General features: G+C 44.4%; 1 protein-coding gene across 3 annotated transcripts; it reads left to right on the forward strand.

Annotated features, from left to right (window-relative positions):
- Positions 1–2,806: 2,806 nt before the first annotated feature.
- On the forward strand, positions 2,807–18,815 carry LOC133888540 (glucose-6-phosphate 1-dehydrogenase, chloroplastic-like). 3 transcript variants are annotated; one of them, XR_009903802.1, is made up of 10 exons: positions 2,807–3,319; positions 3,871–4,106; positions 4,189–4,283; positions 4,389–4,503; positions 5,023–5,228; positions 10,801–10,950; positions 11,029–11,149; positions 11,409–11,649; positions 11,924–12,124; positions 17,914–18,052. XR_009903802.1 is itself a non-coding variant. In XM_062328819.1 (10 exons), exons 1-10 carry the CDS (start codon positions 3,157–3,159, stop codon positions 18,170–18,172), a joined length of 1,776 nt encoding a protein of 591 aa, XP_062184803.1. In that variant the 5' UTR covers positions 2,811–3,156; the 3' UTR covers positions 18,173–18,815. The 3 variants fall into 3 exon arrangements, 2 of the variants coding, with proteins under 2 accessions (XP_062184803.1, XP_062184804.1); XM_062328819.1 differs by having other exon boundaries at positions 2,811–3,319; positions 11,409–11,638; positions 17,914–18,815; XM_062328820.1 differs by having other exon boundaries at positions 2,812–3,319; positions 3,883–4,106; positions 11,409–11,638; positions 17,914–18,815.
- Positions 18,816–20,505: the final 1,690 nt, after the last annotated feature.

Raw genomic sequence — 20,505 nt, forward strand, 5'->3', positions numbered from 1 at the left:
ATATTAAACTTTTCTAACATTCAAAGGCTCCATAACCGATCCCTCTTTATGCAGGGCTTTCGACAAGTACTTTTGAGCACAACCTGACTACGACGCGAAAGCCGGTCGTATGCTGACACACAAGACCGCGTATGCGGTAAGTGCTATCAAACAAAATACCAAATATTCTCTGTTGCTGTTTTTTGTTCTCTTTTCATCTAACAGTAAAGTTTCTATTCAGCAGTACCACCAACAACCACCGGCAATACCTGTGAATTCTATGTTGAGTGGAACATGCTCCTCACACTCCGAGCAAAGAATATCAAATCCCCCGATGTAAGTTCAATACAAGATTATTCATAACTAATTTTGGTAATTAGTTTAATTCCATGGTAACATGACATTAGTTACATGTTAAATTATGCAGCAATACAAGTGTATGTTTCTCGACGCCGGTGCACTCCCGGATATTTGACGACGAATCGCTGAGTTCATGGTGTCTGACGTTATCAGCCCGCAAGGCGAGTTCCACTATAGAAGCCTTAAGTTGTGAAGTCTTAAGTAATTTTGAGTTGATCGGAACTTTGTAACATTTGTGATTCTATAATGAATACATTTGAACTTTGTAATATTTGCAATTCTGTGATGAAGTGGGTACTTCTACGATTGTGTTTGTCAATATGTACTTGGATTCATTGCTATTGTTTGCAGGGAGAAGATGGCTGCCAAACCCTAGCTATGTTCCAGGATGTAGCCAGGAAACAGCTCATTCCTACTGAGCAAGAGGAACATAAGTGACGGGTAAAATATCTACCCGTCACTTATGTTCTTATAAGTGACGGGTACTAGGTAACCCGTCACTTATGTCATTCTCCCAGTACATTGGTGAAAGCTATAAGTGACGGGTAACATAGCTACCCGTCACTTATGAAGTCACCCGTCACCTATAACTAATACATAGGTGACGGGTAACCTAGTTACCCGTCACTTATCATACATATAAGTGACAGGTGAAGAGCTCACCCGTCATCTATAATTTTCTCCCTAGCACATGGGAGACGGTCATAGGTGACGGGTAACAGTTAATACCCGTCACTTTTGTTCATCATTGGTGACAGGTACGGAACCATCACCAATGACTAGTCATCAGTGACGCATTTGGGGTGACGTTATCACCTGTCACCCTTATCCATTTTTCACGTAGTGTTTGTGAAATTTTCACGTTGCACTTTGTTCACATCTATGTTGTAATAGTTCTAACTTAATATTGCAATAATCTACCAGAAATGTTGCTAGCTTAAATGCCTTTCTACCATATCCCGTTATGTCTTCTACAAAATTATGATGCAATAGTTCATTTTTTATGTTGCAAAGGTGCTTATGAAATGTTGCATATGTTAACTCATACTTCATGACCTTCAGATGTTGCACTTGCATATGTTAATTCATGCTTCACTTAGGACGATCTCCTAAGTGAGGATGTTGCAATAGCTTTTTCCATACGCTGTGGAAGTGAATTTGGTTTGTTGCAAGCGTCGAAATTCTGATCTCATGGTAGAGAACTTGATATTTTAGATCTGAGGCAAAGTTTATTCAATTTTCCTGTGGATTGGTTAAGGAGTCGAGCTCCTCGACGATCTCCAAGGGTGAGTGACCACATGAGGAAGAATTGTAGGTTCACCTAGGTGATGTTGCATGAAACAAGGTCTGATGTTGAGGTGGGATTTTTCTGTCGAGATTGGATGGTGTAAGGTTGTCTAGCTCCTATGATTGCATGATGACGGATGTGTCCGATGCTAGCGCTAGAATCGGACGTCCGGGTGCTAGTTCCACCCTTTAAAATAAGGGCATCACAGTACAATATCCAAAAATTAAGGCTTAGTGGGCCCAACAAAACTGAGCAATATGGGCTATTAACTGGGTCGGGAAATGACTACAACCCATCAGGACCAAACACCTAATAATGTAGAGGCGTTATAGTTTATCCCATTATACCACAGGTGTGCCAAACAAAACAACTTCTATTAGGTTCATTAAAGCTCCCACCTCCTTTGCAGTCGTGTCTAATGTACTCTATCTGGTTCAAAATAAGTATGGTTTTAGAGATCGATACAGTCTCTAAAATATAATTTTGACTAATACTTTTTAAATATATTAATAAAACATAGCAAAAATATACTATTATGAAAATACTTTTCGAGATAAATCTACCTGTGTCATTTTCAAATATCCAGACTCAATACATATAAAGTAATTATAGCTAAAGTTCGAAACAATTAACTACAGACAAATCTAAAACGACACATATTTTAAAGTGGATATGCCTAGGTTGTTACTGCCAATCATGGACGCAACTACTCTGTCTTTCTTTTCAACACCATGGTCAACTCAGTCCGACCCCTTATAACCTCCCACCAAGATAGATGATAGTGGAGAGGGAGGGGGAATGTGAAGGAAAAATTAGGTATGTGCCACTAGGTCAATTACATTATTTTGTCTTTGCTATTACTTTTTGCATTTTTTCATCCTGCCACCGATTTCTAAAAGTTGTTGCTTCATGCTATTTTTGTAAGATTAAGGCATCCCAAGGTAAAATCATTTAACAGGTGCAAATGATCCTTTATAGTAAATTCCACAAATAGTCATTACTCGTTACCCTCCCACTCTTTTCTCTCACGTGTCTCTCTTTTTCCTGAACGGTCACACGTCCCCCAATCCCCCGCCTCCTGGCAGATGCTGGGCGAGGAGCCGCTCCTGAATGGCCACCTCTTGCGTCATTGCGTGTCAGTGTCGCTCCGATTCCTCATCAGCTCGCGTCATCTGCTGCCGCCTCCTGCAGATTCACGCCGCCACGCAATAACCCATTCCAATCGTGGTTGGCCGTCGCCCTCGCAGCCACCTCTTCGCCCGCCGGTGGTGGCTGCCCCGGTTGCCTTCCCTTCTCTACCCTCTTGCGTTTGTGACCCGAGCCGCCAACGAAGCAGCGCCCGCTGCACCGAGCCATCCTCGTATTTTATTTCCGCATCCCGTCCCTGCCCCTCGGCGATCTCAAGAGCCCCATCGCCCATCTTCCTCAGGCCCCTTCCCCCTTTCGATACCCCGATAAAACCCCGGCTTACCCTCTCGCGCTGGTCGTCTGCTCCCACCCCACCGCGCGCGACCGAGGTGGCCTTGGTCATGGCGCTCTCCTGCATGAGGTGTCCCGCGGGCGCCGCCGCCGCCGTCTCCGCGCGACGCGCTGTGGCGTCGCCCCTGACCACGCTTTCCTTCGCCAGATGTGTCTTCGGGAGGTCCGCCGCCGCCGCCGGGTGGCGCATCGACGCCGTCGCCCCACAGGGAGGTCTGTGGGCTCCTTTTTGTGCTTCTTCCTCTTCTTGTCTAATTCGTTCTGCCCCCTGTGCATGTGTTGTTCGGTCAGAGATTGAGGTCAGGAATTTAGGTTTCATGTATTTGAATTGTGTCAAGGTATTTTTGGGTAGAAGTTACAATTGGAACATAGTAATCCGATGCGCTTGTGGCTGCATCCGAGATGCGTGAAGATAATCTTGAGTTCTAATAGTTGTTTTCAACTCATAATATTGAGTTTTTTAAATATATGTATTCAGTGGAAAGTACCGATAATGCTAGAAACAATTTAAACATAGTAAAACTGATATTTTGAAATGATTCATATGCCAATGCCTTTCTTTGATTAAATGATTCATATTTTTTGTCTTTCGCGTCACCCTGATAGCATGCTTTCTGTTATTCCAGTTTGCAAAGCCCAGAGTAAAAATATAGTTTTATTTTTAAATTCATTTATAGGTTCCAGTTCATAGTGAGTATTCCATGTGATGAAGCCTTATGATACGCAATCTCTTTTCTTACTATCTTATACTTTTTAATCATTAGTGAAAATTCCAGTGGATGCCGCTGTGGAGAATGCAGTCACACCTGCTAACCCATCAAAGGTGGAAAATGGAACACCTTCAGGAATCACTCTGGATGAATTTGAAGACTTGATTGCTCTTTCAAAAAATGATGATTCTACTGTTAGCATCACGGTAGTTGGAGCATCTGGTGACCTTGCCAAGAAGAAGATATTTCCTGCCCTTTTTGCTCTCTACTACGAAGATTGCCTTCCAAAGGCATGTGTATATTTATATCTCATTATGATAACATTTGCAGCTACTTTTTTAAAAATCTAAACTTGTGTATTTTCTTCTGTAGCATTTCACTATATTTGGTTATGCACGGAGCAAGATGACAGATGCTGAATTGAAACACATGGTCAGCAAAACACTGACTTGCAGAATAGATAAAAGGTGCCTAGCTGGGGATGAATTGTAACAATAACTTTCCTTTAGTAAATGAAGCATTTGTAGATGCATGCGTTGTCAGTGGTGCTTGAAGCTATTCTGTCTTTTTAGGGAGAACTGTAGTGAGAAAATGGAAGAGTTCCTCAAAAGATGCTTTTATCATTCAGGCCAATATGATTCTGAGGAGTATTTCATGGAGCTAGACAAGAAGCTAAAGCAACATGAGGTTTGTGTATTCTCATCAAGGCATATCGAGAATGCACTATTGATTTTACTTCTAACCTTGATGTTATCCTACTTCTATTTGTTTGGAAGAATTTTTAATAGAACCAGCTTTTCAGTGACTTTGGCTTGCGCATCTGTTGATCACCATTATTTCATTTCATGTCCTATTTTCTGTTGTTCTATTATTTTCTCAAAACTGTAGTGCTTAAACATATGTTTTCTTGTCTGTTCCTTTGTATTGAAGTGTTTTCATTTTGCTGAAAATGTAGGCTCTTTAAACTGTACATACACTAGTCCCTCGAGAGATTTTAATAAAAAACTAGTCCCCTGAGACTCTGAGAGAATGTTTGAGCCAGATGGGAACATATGATCTAACAAGCTGCTTCTATTGGAGTTAGCAATCTAAACACTACATCCTGTAAAAAAAATCAGTGCAACTTTTGATGCTATCCATTCCAATAATTCAATTACAGAAATGAATGTACTTGTAATCTGATCAAGGTCTTGTTCTTTATTGCAGGGTTCCAGAGTTTCTAACCGTCTTTTCTACTTGTCAATACCTCCTAATATATTCTTGGATGTTGTGAAATGTGCAAGCAAATCTGCATCTTCTGTGAATGGTTGGACAAGGGTAATTGTTGAGAAGCCCTTTGGCCGGGACTCAGAGTCTTCTGCTGCATTAACAAGAGGTCTGAAGCAGTACCTTGTAGAGGACCAAATCTTCAGGTGATACAAGCATTTAGTTGAAATTGCCAAGAATTTGGAACATATTTTGTGGTGGCGCTTACTTAACATATGTGTTGGGGGGAAAATAAGTAAGCCTGAGGATAATGGTTGAAGATTACTATCCAGGTCCATGGAGCCTTGATCTTCGGATCCTCAGGTAAAGACTCGACCTCCGAAGTCATCAGGTCTCTTTACGTTACCTCTTCGTACCTGCGAAGCCTTCCCTTGACTTAACCAGCTCGGCCTCCCAAAGGCTCAGCTTCCCAAAGCCTCGGTTCCCGGAAACCTCAGCCTCTCGAAGCCCCAGTCTTTCGGAGTCCTGCTTCTCGAAGCGTTCACCTCCCAGATCCATGCCTCCCGAGGCCCTCATCTCGGGATGATCGGGTCACCTTCCCGAAGGCAGTAAGGTGAGTCAGCAGTCCCTAGGAAGATCTACTGAAAGGGGAGCGCCGGTCGTACTTTGCCTGTCAAGAAGTGACCGGCATTAAAGGCCTAGGCTGATGGGCACCACTCTGACACTCTGGCGTAATGGAGGCTATCCTGACACCCCTGATAGTGCGGCACCGGCCCGCAATTGGCGAGCGGCTCGCCGTACTGTAGGGGGTAGGCACCACGATAGTTACCACGGTGGATATTTATCTCCCCGATAGGATAGAAAGCTATGTAGCACCGATACGGATATGTGTATCAGTATCGAGCCGATACGGATACGCGGATACGCCATGTTTCTAAGAAACCCGATACGCAGATACATTTTACTATTTTAAAAAAATAATTAATATGGTGCATATAATAATAGCAGGAATAAATTACCTTGTTCTTGTAATAATGCTATACGTCAATATGTGAAATTAACGACCAAATAAGTTTCTCAGACTCATACTAGTTGAACCAAACGTATTATGGAAATCGAACAACTAACAGCTAATTTTGATGTTTCAGTTCAACAACAAAAAGTGAGAATTGAACGTGTGATTTATAAAAGGCTACACTTGTTGATTTTCATCAATGTTTCAGTTCAACTACAAACCCTACACATTGAACTGGCCAATCGGGAGGGAAAAAAGGGGAAAGGGGCACAATACACATTGAACCGGTCAATTGGGAGAGGAAAAAGGGGAAAGGGGAGAACTTATTGTTGGGCGCCGGCAGTAGGAGGTGCTCGCCGTCCGCGTCGCCGGCTCGCCACTGCAGGTCAGGCGACGGTGCGTGCCTATGTGAACCGCGTGGTTGGACCGAGTCTTGGAATGGAAGGGGTAGTCGCTGGTGGAGATCCTCGCCCGCTCATTGCTCGTCACCGGTAGGTGGTCACCGGTCGTGGCCGGGCGTCAGCGCGTCGCTTCTCGTGGATGCGGTCACCGGTAGAGAGAGAGGTCGAGAATCGAGAGGCGGTTGGGTCAGTGCGGGTGTGCGGCTATTAGATCAGGGAGGGGATGCGGGATGCTGGGCCGGATTCACGAGCCATCATGGGCTGGGCCGTATCGCCCAAGTATCCACAATGTATCGGCCCAAGTATCCGAAATTATGTTATTTATTTTTTTCTCGATACTCCCCGGATACGTATCGGGGATGTATCCGAGCCGTATCTGTATCTAATACCGTATCAGATACGGATACGGCCGTTCCTGCACGTATCAGTGTTTTGTCGATAGAAAGTAGTTATCCGGGATAACGACCAGTAATTCGGTCGGGTTCCAGATATTCGTACATTATGATAACTTGTACGTCAAGCTACGCATGGCCCTATAAATAGGGGGCCATGGTCGTCTGGGAAAAAGGAGGAAAATAGGCGAAAAAGGGACAGACAGGCGAACAAAAACGGTGGTGACGGACACAGAACACGAATCACAGCAAACCTGTGATTCTTCTTCCAGATCGATCCATTTTTCCTATCATCAATATACTCGTGGTGTTTCTTCCTCTCAAACTTCGTCTCCAAGTTTGAGTCTCATCCTTAGAAGAAACTCTCGCCATATTTGCTGGGGCAAGACGAACTCTTGCTCCAACATCGCGCTGTCCATGGGGATTCAAACACAGAAGTGCTAAGTGAGGTAGGAATCCACCAGGAAAACCACCAGAGAATCGGCTAAAGCCGCCGTACCTACCGTTGCAAGCATGCAACCGTATGCATGGCTGTTTCAACCATACGCATCGAAGGCACAACCAAGCAGGTCGCCTTCCAATGGTTCTGGGCGGTCCAACCCAGGAATGCTCCTAACTGAGTTTGGTCCCCGGGTATCCTATTCGACCACACCTGGAATACCCCGAGCGAGCCAACATCTTCGGAAAGTCTGTCCACCTAGTGCCCTCCTTGGGTCCCTCGGCAAGAAAGGGTTCCAAGGAGACAGAGAGCTCTGGGAGGCGTGGATCTCGCCAGCGCCTCCGATGCCGCCCTCACAACGCCAACCGCGTGCAGGGGACTCCAAGCCCGCCTCGTCCGGGGAGGCATAGTCAGAACCAATTCGTCTCCAAAAACCGGTTCACCGGGCGGCCTCGATGGTCTCCCAAAGGGGAAGGAAACTCTGGGGAAACCACAGGCTCCGGGGCACATCGCCTTCGGCAGCAACCCCAACAACAACTCCAAGCTTCGGTGCCCCCGGAAACATACGGGAGCGTCCTGCACGGACCAGCGCGTGGCCACAACACCAATGACTGTTGCATCCTCATTACCTTCCGGGAGGAATACCTCAGAAGGCATGCCGAATACCGAGCTGCAGAAGGAGCCGGTGAAGAAGGACAGAGTTCGGGGGCCTGGGGCAAACTCGGGCGAATCCCCGGCCCCTCAACCTTGCACCATCACCACCAACCCTACTATCAACGGTACCATACCCAGCAACGAGAACTGAGTCGGGGACACGCCGTCGCCAGGCTCCGGACGAAGTACCTCTGGAGCCGGGCAACGGCTGGGGACCGAGGCGATCGAGGACCACCTTCGACCACACCTCCCACGTGCCGCCGCCAGGCTTCGGACGGGTTACCTCCAGAGCCAGGCAACGGCTAAAGGTGGAGGGAGTCAAGCTCCGCCTCTCCCAGCCTAACCACAGGCTTCGAGACCATCAAGCCTCACAATAGAGGCCTTATTCCTACAAAGGTACGCCCACTGTTAACTACCCAGTAGTTTACCTAGTGATTCGTCGTCTTTCATGTGGCAAGGTTAGAGTCTGTTAAGGGCGTTCAACTATATTGTTAGAAGTCTTTTTGCAATAGATAGCTACTAAGTAGATGCAGTAGAACTTAAGTAACATTCTCATTTAGCATGAGTAGTTGTTTAACCTAGCTATGTTTCATGCTACAAATAGCTTCTTGTTGCCAACAGTAGACTGCAAAACTTAGCTAGTATAACCATGCAAAATTCTTGCACTCGCAAACGCATCGTGTCGCCTGGGGGCGGGTATGCCCAGGTTTTCTAGAAGGCATTGTGTGGCCTCGGAAGTGTAGTTGCCACGTATCAAGGGATTTCCTTGATAGACCGTGCTGCGGCGCCACCTGTAGGACATTTTCGGGTGGCGTGACAAGCCCATGTATTGCAGATGTAGCATGCCTAGGTCAACTGGAAGTTAAGACTGCTTAGATTTCCTAGAAGGCATTGCATAGTCTCGATAGACAGTGAGGCCCACACCCGCAGGCGTCGCCCATGCCTAGGTCACCTGCAAGGCAAATTATACTCAGGGTGCCCTGGAAGGTATTTGCATAGCCTCAGGTGTCGAAGCCACGCCCCTGGGGATGTCCTCTGTGGCGGAGTTGCGGTGCTCCGAGGAATGCTGTCGCAAGGAATCCTCGTTGCACGACATACCTACACATCGCTGGTGTAGCATGCCTGGGTCACCTGGAAGGCAAAACTGCCTAGGTTTTCTGGAAGGTATTGTGTAGTTTCGATAGTGTGTAGATGCCGGTTATCAAGGGACTTCCTTGGTAATGTAGTTGCGGCGTCCTCAAAGGATTTCTCCGAAGGCGTGACAAGCCCACGCACCAGTAAACATCGCTTGCCTAAACCCAAGGTCACCTAAAAAGGTTTCCCGGAGGGTAGGCTTTGCCCTAGTCGGAAGTGGAGCCCACACATCGCGGGCGTAGCATGCCTAGGTCACCTGGGGGCAAGACTGCCCAGGTTTCCTGGAAGGTATTGTGTAGCCTCGTTAGTGTGTGGACGCCGCATATCAGGGGATTGCTCTAATGTGAGGATGCGGTGCTCTGAGGAATGCTGTCGTAAGGAATTGTCTTTGCACGACATGCTTATATACCGTGGGCGCCGCTTATGCTAGGTCACCTGCAGGTCACCTGCAAGGCAGATTATGCCCAGGGTGCCCTGGAAGGCATTGTACAGCTTCGGTCATATAAATGCCACGCGCCAGGGCACGTCCCTGGTGGACAGTGTTGCGGTGCGCCCCGGGCGTTTCCTTGGGAGCACGTCAAGCCTACATACCGCGGGTGTAGCATGCTTAGGTCACCTGGAAGGTAAGATTGCCTAGGTTTCCTGTAAGGTATTATGTAGCTCCGATAGTGTATAGGGCCTTCGGCATTAATGCATGCTAAGGAACCTTACCAAAACCTCTGGTAAAAACGGATAGTTTCACCAAAAACCTCTGGTAAAAATGGATAGCTTCACCAAAAACCTCCGGTAAAAACGGATAGCTTCACCAAAAACTCTGGTCAAAACGGAGAACTTGACCAAAAACCTCTGGTAAACGAAGAGCTTCATCAAAAAACCTCCGACAAAAACGGGGAGCTTCACCAAAACCTCCGGTAAAAACGGAGAGCTTCACCAAAAACCTCCGACATACCAAACCTCCAGTAAAAACGGAGAACCTTAACAAAACCTATGGTAAAAACGGAGAGTCTTACCAAAACCTTTGGTAAAAACGGAGAGCCTTACCAAAACCTCTGGTAAAAACGGAGAGCTTCACCAAAAATCTCCCGTAAAAACGGAGAGCTTACCAAAACATCTGGTAAAAATAGCGAGCCTTACCGAAACCTCCGGTAAAAACGGAGAGCCTTACCAAACCTCCGGTAAAAACGGAGAGCTTCACCAAAACCTCTTGTAAAAACGGAGAGCTTCACCAAACCTCCGGTAAGAACAGAGAACCTTTCGCAGGCCTCCGGCGAAAACGAAAAGCCTTATCGAAACCTTTGCACGACGGAGAGCTTTCACAAAAACCTCCGCATCACGGAGAGACTTCCGAAAAACACCCGCGATGGGAAAAAGGAGGAAAACAGGTAAAAAGGGACAGACAAGCGAACAAAAATGGTGGCGACACACAGAACACGAATCACAGCAAACCTGTGATTCTCCCCCAGATCGATCCATTTTTCTTATCATCAATATACTCGTGGTGTTCTTTCCTCTCAAACTTCGTTTCCAAGCTCGAGTCTACTCCTTAGAAGAAACTCTCGCCGTATTTGCTGGGGCAAGACGAACTCTTGCTCCAACAATATGATTCTCATTCCCATACCCTGTCAATGCCAAAGCAGTCCAATTGAAAAGAAAAGAGGCAACGGAATTAAGAAGTTCAAGATTGTATAGTAATTCTTTGTGTAAAGCTTATGGATGCCGTGTTCCATTTTATTTGTTTTGAAGGATTGATCATTATCTGGGAAAGGAACTGGTGGAGAATTTGTCCGTTCTCCGTTTCTCGAATCTTGTTTTTGAGCCTCTCTGGTCAAGGCAATATATAAAAAATGTGCAACTCATATTCTCAGAAGACTTTGGCACTGAAGGGCGCGGAGGGTATGATTTTGTTGGTTCTTTTATTCAAGCGTGTTGGTTCCCTAGGATTGTCTCTTATTTTTGTATTGGATTGCTCAGGTACTTTGATAGGTATGGCATTATTCGTGACATAATGCAGAACCATCTTCTTCAGATACTAGCCCTATTTGCAATGGAAACTCCTATAAGTTTGGAAGCAGAGGATATAAGAAATGAGAAGGTCTGTGCCACATTCCCACAATAATCATAGGCATGGTATATAACACAAAATTATGTAACTCAGACATGTCTGAATTTAAAACTGCTGGCATGTGACCAAATAGGCAGCAGGCATGTTTTCCATTCAAAATGAGTTTTGTCTATAGCTTAAAGCAGAATACTTTGATCTTCTTATCTATGTTTTTCTTATGCATCGCTCGTATAAATTCTAAAATTGTCGTTCAAGGATAGTGTTATATTAGTTCCATACTATATGCCAGGTTAAAGTTTTGCGGTCCATGAAGCCTTTGCAACTAGAAGATGTGGTAATAGGACAGTATAAAAGTCACACAAAGGATGGTACCACATACACTGGATACACTGATGATAAGACAGTGCCTAAGGATAGTGTTACTCCAACATTTGCTGCAGCTGCACTTTTCATAAATAACGCTAGATGGGATGGAGTTCCCTTTCTTATGAAGGCTGGGAAAGCTTTGCATACAAAACGGTATGTGTCAAGTATGTATCCTTACGATATGATGTCGAAATCTTCTAGTTACTACCAACACCGTCAATTACTTGTTAAAGCATATTATGTGCATGTTACAATCTTTCACTTGGTACATCTGATCTATGTTTTGGATGAAAATAAGAAACATGTTAAAGTATGTTTCCTAATATTATGTTTTGGTTCGCAACACAAATTGCTTGCTCTCAAAATCTCTTTTTTGGGTCATTTTTTTTGTACCTAAATCCTGACTTGTATTCTTTCATGGAAAAACAAACGAATCAGGGCGGAGATTAGAGTACAGTTCCGTCATGTTCCTGGAAATCTCTACAAGGGGAGTTTCAGCACTGATCTTGATAGGGCCACTAACGAGCTTGTGATACGTGTGCAACCAGATGAAGCTATTTACCTAAAGATTAACAACAAGATTCCTGGTCTTGGTATGCGACTAGATAGAAGTAATTTGAATCTTCACTATGCAGCAAGGTAATATTAGTTTTCCTGCAATTTTACATTTTTAAACAGAGGTATTATTTTTATTCTGTACTCAAAGAGCTTATCTCTTCATACTAGTACAAATGAACTTAATTATTAGATTTAGGGGGACCTGTTTGGTTTGCGCCTAAGTTTGCCACGTCTAAGTTTAGTCACGCCATAGATTTTAGACAACTGTTTGGTTGACTGTCACAACTGTGGCAAGCCCCACTTTCTTAGCCTCCTGACCCACACGTCATACATTCAGTTTTTTTTCTAACTTTGCTACAGTCGTGGCTAAGAATTTGTTATCCACCCTTTTTGTGGCAAGCTACACTTGGCTAATTTTAGGCGTAGCAAACTTAGATGCGAACCAAACATGTCCTTAGTGCTTGCTTTTTTGTTTTTGTTTGCTTATTTAGGTTGACTTAGTATGTGAAGTTAATCAATTCTGTTCCTTGGAATTTATTTCAGTGGCTCATACATTCGAGTTTTCAGTTTATTTAATAATTGCTTCTTGCCATTTTTACCAAACTATTGTGCGATATATTTATAATATCGGGGTATTAGTTAAGTGTGTTGTACACTCATACCTGTGCGAGTCTTTCCATTATTCGTCTGACCTTAAAAGCCTAATTAGTCCTCTTTAAATTTTGAGCTTGGAATGATGATTTAAGAACCAATTTAACCTATATACCCTTTTAGCCTATATTAGTTACTTTTAATCAGTTCCTCATGAAGTATTCCAGATAAATCATCATGTCTTCTCGAGATTTCATCCTAGTTAGCGTACAGCTTGATGTGGGGGAGATTTGATCCTTAGTTCACAAAGTAGCATGGCTTTAGCTCTGTAAACTAGGAAGAAAGTCGTTTCACCGGTCGCCTTGCTGGATGTTGTTCGGAGTGCTCAGAGAATCCGATTCAAGATGTTTAGAATTCTGCCTTTCATGTTCGTGCTTTAAGTCAGTTCGTACTTACATTAGGCAATTCAAACGTTCAAGTTTTAGCGTAGGCGGATAAGCGGTTGAAGACGCGGGTCTTGATTCCTTTTAGCATTAGACCATTGACCCGCTCAACTTGTCCATTGTTCTGTGGATGAGCTACTAACGCAAAGAAAACTATAGTGCCTAGCCCATCGTAGTAATCAATGAAGGCTGTGCTTGAGAACTGAGTTTCATTGTCGGTGATGATCCTACTCGGGACGCCGAACCTTGTCATGATACTTTTCCTAACGAACTTCATGGTTGTTGCCGAGGCGATCTTGCCGATTGGCTCAACTTCAATCCACTTGAAGGTATCGATTACGACGAAGAGGAACTTGAAGCCTCTGGGCGCTATCCGCAAGGGCTCTTGAATATCCAACCTCCAAATTGTGAATGACCAACAAGGGGATCGCTTGTAAGACTTGGGCGGGCTGATGTACGTGTGGAATTGACAGTTAGCACATGTTTTTATCATCTCGTTCGCATCATGTAGAGTCGTAGGCTAATAGAAACTTTGTTCAAATACCTTTCCGATCAGGGTTTGGAAAGAAGCATGTGCTCTGCACACCCTTCTATGGATTTCTTCGAGTAGTTCTCTACCCTGCTTTTGAGAGATGCACTTTATGAATACTCTGCAGGTGTCTCTTCGGTAGAGAACACCGTCCACCAAGGTATACATCCTGGATCGACGGGATATTTGCTTGGATAGTGCATCGTCTTCATGGACAACTTGATTTTGAAGAAACTTGCCAATTGAATCCATCCACGAATCCTCGTACTCGAGCGGAGCCACGAGTTCCCCCGTGACTCCTTTTGGAATGTTGATTTTTGGCGCGTCTCCAAGTTGGTTATAGGTCTCGTGGACCACTACTGCTTCAGTCGTAGCGTCTGATGATTTCACGAACGGCTTCGAGAGTCATTCTATGAAGACCCCGTTTTGTCCTGGAGATTGTGAGGAGGCTAGTCGGGCAAGACTATCAACGAGACAGTTATCCTTTCTCGGGATATATATGACCTTGAGTTCAATGAATTTCGTTTTCAACTTCCTCACCTCTACAAGGTAATCTATTATGGTCTTATCCGAGATTTGATACTTCTTGCTAACTTACTTCACCACTAACTGTGAATCCTTTTCACGAGAAGGCGGCAGATACCAAGCGCAGAAGCTACTCGAAGACCAGTGAGCAAACCCTCATACTCGGCTACGTTATTTGTAGCCGGAAAGACGAGTGGCAAAGCATATTTCAACCTTTCTCCTATAAGAGAGATGGGTATAATTCCAGCCTTTGAGCTTTGAGTGTAAACGATCTGTCCAAGAAGAGAGTCTATACGTCGGACATGTCATTGTGGTTGTCCTAGGGTTGATCGAGTTCTTTCCATTCGGTGACGAAGTTAGCGAGTACCTACAACTTGATAGCTGTTTGAGGTACGAAGCGAACATCGAATTCCCTAAGCTCAACAACACACTTAGCGATTCGCCCAATGGTGTCTCTGTTGTGGACGATTTCTTTGATTCGAAATATTGATAGTATGGTGATCTTATGAGTTTGAAAAAAGTGCATGAGCTTGCAAGAGACCATTAGTACCGTAAATAGCAGCTTCTGTATTTGCGGTAGTGCTCTTTGGGACAATGGAGTACCATATATACCGGTTGCTGGATCTTCTCTCGCTTGTCGGGCACTTCTTGCTCCACCATCAATACTCCGTTCACGACGCATGGTCCGACCGCTGTGTATAACAAGAGTTTTTTGTTTGGGTTGGGAGCGACTAGCATAAGGGGGATGAAAGGTACCTCTTAGATTTTTGAACATCTCATTAGCCTCTTAGATAATTCGAATTTGTCGTGTTGGTGTAGTAACTTGAAGAAAGTAAGTTGAGATATGAAACGACTGAGAGCTGCCATAGATTCGGTTAGTTTTTGAACTTTACGTACTGACTTAGGGGGTTGCATCTCTTCTATGGTATTGATTTTGTCAGGATTGACCTCGATTCTCCGGTATGATACCAGGTACCTGAGTAGTTTTCCTGTATCGACTTCAAACACGCACATCTCTGGGTTAAGCATAACTCGAGCTTGTGTAGATTGTTGAAGGTTTCTTGCTGGTCGGAGATAAGATTTTCCTTCGCTTTATTCTCGAGGACAAGATCATCACCATATGCTTCGACGTTTTAGGCAATCTGGCCGTGAAGGGTTATTTACATGCCACGCTGATAGGTGGCGCTGACGTTCTTCAATCCGAAGGGCGTCTTTACGTAACAGAACACTCCGAAAGGAGTTGTAAAGGAGGTTTTCTCATCCTCGGGATTTTCTCCTCATCCTTGGGATGTATACTGATCTGGTGATAACCAGAGTAGACATCTTGAGGGCTTAGATTGTCACATCCGGAGGTCGAGTCGACTATCTAATCTATTCGCGGTGCAGGAAAGGCATCCTTCGAGCATGTTTTGTTGAGGTTGGTGAAATTTATGCACATGCGCCACTTGCTGTTTAACTTTTTAACCATGATAGGGTTAGCGAGCCACTCAGGATGATCCACTTCTCTGATAAACCCCACCTTCATGAGCATTTTGATTTCCTCCTTGTTTGCTTTCTTTTGGGCAAGCGCGAATCGTCGGAGCTTCTGTTTGACCGGCTTGGCGTTAGGCCTGATTGCCAACTTGTGCTCTATCACCTCCCTAAGGAAGTCGAGTATATCGGACGGTTGCCATGCAAACGCGTTGGTATTTACCTAGAGAAAGGTGATAAGCGTAAGCTCCTATTTGGGATTCAGGTTAGCTTATCCATATGGTCTTGGATTACTCTGACTCTGCTGTGGTTTTAACTTCGTCGTGAGACTTTACGGCCGTCTTAGGTCTCGAGTTCTTGGACTGGAGCATGGCTTTTGGTCATGTTGGTCATCAACTTGATCCAATCCTTGCCGATAGGGGTAGTCAGGTCTGTAGTGAGGGGTTGTCGGAGGGTTTTCTGTAGAAGTAGGAGCCTCTGAGTCGCTGAAGATTTAAAGCTTTGGGCTCCAAGTTGATGGTCGGGAGACGCGAGATTCTGGATCCTGTTGGGATTTTGAACCAGAGTAGTTGTCATTTTCGAAGGCTGGTTGTTGTTTTCCGCAATCGGAGTAGCAGGGTTCTGTATATTTGTCATCGGAGATCTCCGGGTAGGTACTTCGACAATCCATGTTGTTGGAAGTCATGGGAGAGGATCCTGACTTGCGGTAAACGTTGTTTGCACGATCGTCTTGGTCATCGAGCGAGTTCGATGCCGTAATCTTTAGCGCATTGATCCATAAAATGACTTACCTCATTGTTGGAGTCGTTGCTAGTAAGGTTGCCACTGAGCTCCACCTTATCGATCGCTGGGGCCACGTCGCTCGAAAGGATAAAGCTGTTGTAGAACCTCTTGTCCAAGAAGCCGGTTCTCGGTGCAGATTTGGCTGGAGTCGATGACATGTTGTGTGTCGAGGATTCAATATCTTTGGTCATATTCCCTATGGACGGCGCTAGCTGTCGATGATTCGTGAATCATTGATTTTACGAATACATGACATGTCACACGCAGAGATATATACAGGTTCAGGTCTTCTTTAGGATAATAGCTCTATGTCATATTTATCTTGTATTGATCTTTGAGACTGTTTAAGGGGAGGGGTTCTTTGCTAGCTTAGATCTAAACCTAGTCGAGGGTTTCTTGCTTGTAGTCTTGGCGAGTTGTTGATGCAGATGGGAAGAACAGAAGGCTCCAGAGCTCAAGACTTCTATAGGCTTAAATGGATCTATCCTCCATAGGGTCTCGAACTCCTTATATATATCGAGGTCATCGTGTGGTCTCTGGACTCATTTCTTGTCATTTTTAGACGTAAACTTCCATGCTTACAATATATCCCGGTATATGCGGCTAGTTTCTATACGTCTAGGGATTCCCTTCTCAAGTATGAATGTATGTTCCGAGAACAAAAAAACCCTAGTGAACCTGGATACGTATATGATACTGATATATAATAGTTTTATACTGTCTATCGTAACAATGTGGTCATTTGTGCATTTTAAGGTATGTGCAATTATGCAGCCAGGTTGCAACATTGCGTGCAGGCTTTGCTACTTTTGCCATCCGAATTGCCACATTTTGTCCAAATGCTTTTTGCTTACTAAGTTTTGTTTAATATGATGTGCCAAATAAACCTGTAGCAGTTCAGTCTAAACAGGAATGTCAAATGCTAATATCTATCATCGAAACTATTTTATTCTATTTGATGCATTTGACTTTTCACGGCCTTGCGGTAAAATATAGCATTTATAAGGTATTTTTATCTACAAAACTAGTTTATATCAATATAGTTTTAAACATATTGATGGATAAGCTTTAAAATGTTTGATGGAACCGATTCTAGGATGTCAAATTAAAAAGAACAGATGTTCACAGTATCTGATGCTTGTGTTACTCCATCATGCTTGTCCTAGCTGTGCTTGTATCTGCAACCCAGAGTTCTGAAAACTGGCTCTGTTCTTTTCCACCCTTAGCGCTACTGGCCAGTTTTTTGCGGTGTTTCTCCCCATTTCTTTTCTTCTTTCTAAATTTATATTTAAAACATCTGTTAAAGAAGCCTTCAGTTACCTTCGTGTTTAGCATGTAATATTTAGGGTGTTAGGGGGGTCAACGTGGACCCTTGAGAAAACCTGAGAGGGCCTGGTTCTCGCTGTCCACAGCTTATGAATTCATCAAAGCATGCTCATTCTGCAAATAACACTCTGCAATCTCTTTGTCTGAAGTGCTTACTTTATCTATCTAGTTGCTGTACTCAAATTACCCATGGATTGTCTTAGGTACTCGAAAGAGATACCAGATGCTTATGAGAGGCTCTTGCTTGATGCCATCGAAGGCGAGCGAAGGCTATTCATCCGCTCGGATGAGTTGGATGCTGCATGGTCCCTTTTCACGCCCGTTCTGAAGGAGTTGGAAGAGAAGCGGATTGCTGCTGAGCTCTACCCATACGGAAGCCGTGGACCTGTCGGCGCTCATTATCTTGCAGCGAAGTACAACGTCAGATGGGGTGACTTGATTGCAGAGCACTACAAGGCATAATACAAAGCTGATTATATTATATTTATGTAATGTTCACGCTGCCCCCATTTCTGTAAGGTTCCATGCCCTGTTAGTGGGATAGATGCAAGAGAAAACTGATGAGAATAAGCAGAGCAGTTGACTAGGTTGGAAGACAAGTTACTATGAATTGCTCCGTTGGCATAATTATAACTGCCAAAAAGATCTGGTTTCTCAGAAGGATGAACTAAGATCTCTGGTTTCTCAGAAGGATGAACTAAGATCTCCCAAGTTGATCTCCTCAGTTCACTGGATGATCGCTGTTGGCCTGTTGCTGCTTGACTGGCGCCGACTCCCACATAAATGGCCATAAGTGTTGGTTTAAAAACGCTATAAGTAACTGGCACTCATACTCATACTCGACTATTAGTGTAAGTTTTTTTGTCAGTGCTAGTTTTTTTGTTAGTTTAAAAACACTATAAGTAACTGGCACTTATACTTAACTAATAGTCTCTATATCAGTGTTAGTTTTTTTCATGAACCGGCACTGATGATCTCTTCTCCTTGTACAGAATCTAGCTGTTGTCGATAACAACACATATAGTAAGATAAACATGTATTTAGGTTTCACATGCATATATAATTATCTTAGTATATATAATATTACATACATTCACAATTTATTTACATCTCATCTCATTCATGGTTACATAAAACATATTATTTCACATATCATTGACTGGAGATTATAACTAATACAAGTTTGCAATAAAAATTCATAATTAACAGAAGCATGCAACAAAAAAAAGGTAAGAAATAATGTCATTCAATTATTTTTGTTTACCGAAGATCTTGAACTACACATTTTGCCTTTTGAAGAATCAGGTAACAAAATGCACGAACTAGGTGAAGGGACGATAACATGGTACCACCTGAACTCTACAATGACTTGGTTATTGATGAAACCATAGAGTTGTTTTTGAATTTCGTTGATTCTCTACAGTATGAGGATACATGTTTCTAGCTATCACATCCAAAATGCTAATTATGTAATTAAGCATATATAATCATCATGGTATTAGGTTTTATCTGATTAATTATTATTTTGGCTATTTTTGCGAGTGAAAATAGTTTAGGAAGAGATAGGAAGACCTTATATACCAGAAAGAGAAGAAAAGAAAGAAGAAAGAAACGAGGGTGGAAATTAGGAGAATTTAGCAAAAACCTTTCTCGCGGTCTCATCGGGTCTTATTGCGGTCTGACCGTCAAGAGACAACTATGCAGGCTTACCACGTAGGCTTTCTGTGGTCTGATCGACCTTTCTCATAGTCTGATCGCCAGTACACAGAGGTTCCCTTAAGTGGTAGATCGCCTCTCTCAATCCCTCTCTATCTCTCTCATTTGCCTCACCCTTTCCCTCTCATTCACTCTCTCACTCTCACTCCATCAAACCCTAGGAAGAGTGAGAGAGCTCTAAATTGACATGTCGACAGCTGGAGATCAGAGGTGGGGACTCCCGTGAGCTTCCCGAAGGACTTCCCTAAGCTTCTTCCCCCTTTCCTCTCTGCTGGAATGGTTTCCTCACCGTTTCTTCCTCCACGAGCTCATCCACCCTTCGGGAGTCTAATCGGTGGATCGAAGCTTCCTCGAAGGATTCCGACCCAATACAAAGTTCCTCCACACCGAGGTAAACATCCTCGTACCCTTTTCCTGTCGATTCCTAGCTCTAGCCGGCCATCGTTTTGATTTGGAGTGAAAAATCCTAGGAAAGCTAGGACCGTGCATGTCATCCGAACGACCACGTAAAATGTTCCGCTAGTCTTGTGGAGTACTCTGGTGCCCTTCATCAGTGAAGGTTTCACTAGAGTCCTTGCTGGCGACCCCGCAAGTGTGTTGCCGCTAGGTTTTGGCGGTCTGACCGTCACTAGGGTTGGTTTGACCGCCAGTATGTTGGTTTAAAATATCTGTATTTAGGAGTTAGACCGTCATTAGGGTCGTGCCTGGCTAGGCCGTACACTAGCGCCAGGTCGTGCTTGGCTGGGCTGCGCGCTAGCGCACTTTTGGGCCGCGCATCTGGCTCCCGCCTGGGCCGGTCGCTCACGCCTGGGCCATCACCGCTGGGCCGAAACGGGTCCCCGTGGGGAAATGGGGACGTGGAATGCTTCCCCATACCCGTCCCCGCTAGACCCGACGGGGATATGATCTGTACCATTTATATCCTCGCGGGTGACGAAATCTTCCCATCCCTGGTCCCTAATAGGGGAATTCCTCACGGGGAATCAGGGATCGGATCCCCATTGACATCCCTAACTCCAGCACCCCTCCCGTCATCTTCCACCTCCGTCGCTCCCATCTGTTCCCCATCCAACACAGGC

The sequence above is a fragment of the Phragmites australis genome, chromosome 13 (assembly GCF_958298935.1).
Source record: "Phragmites australis chromosome 13, lpPhrAust1.1, whole genome shotgun sequence".
Lineage (NCBI taxonomy): Eukaryota > Viridiplantae > Streptophyta > Magnoliopsida > Poales > Poaceae > Phragmites > Phragmites australis.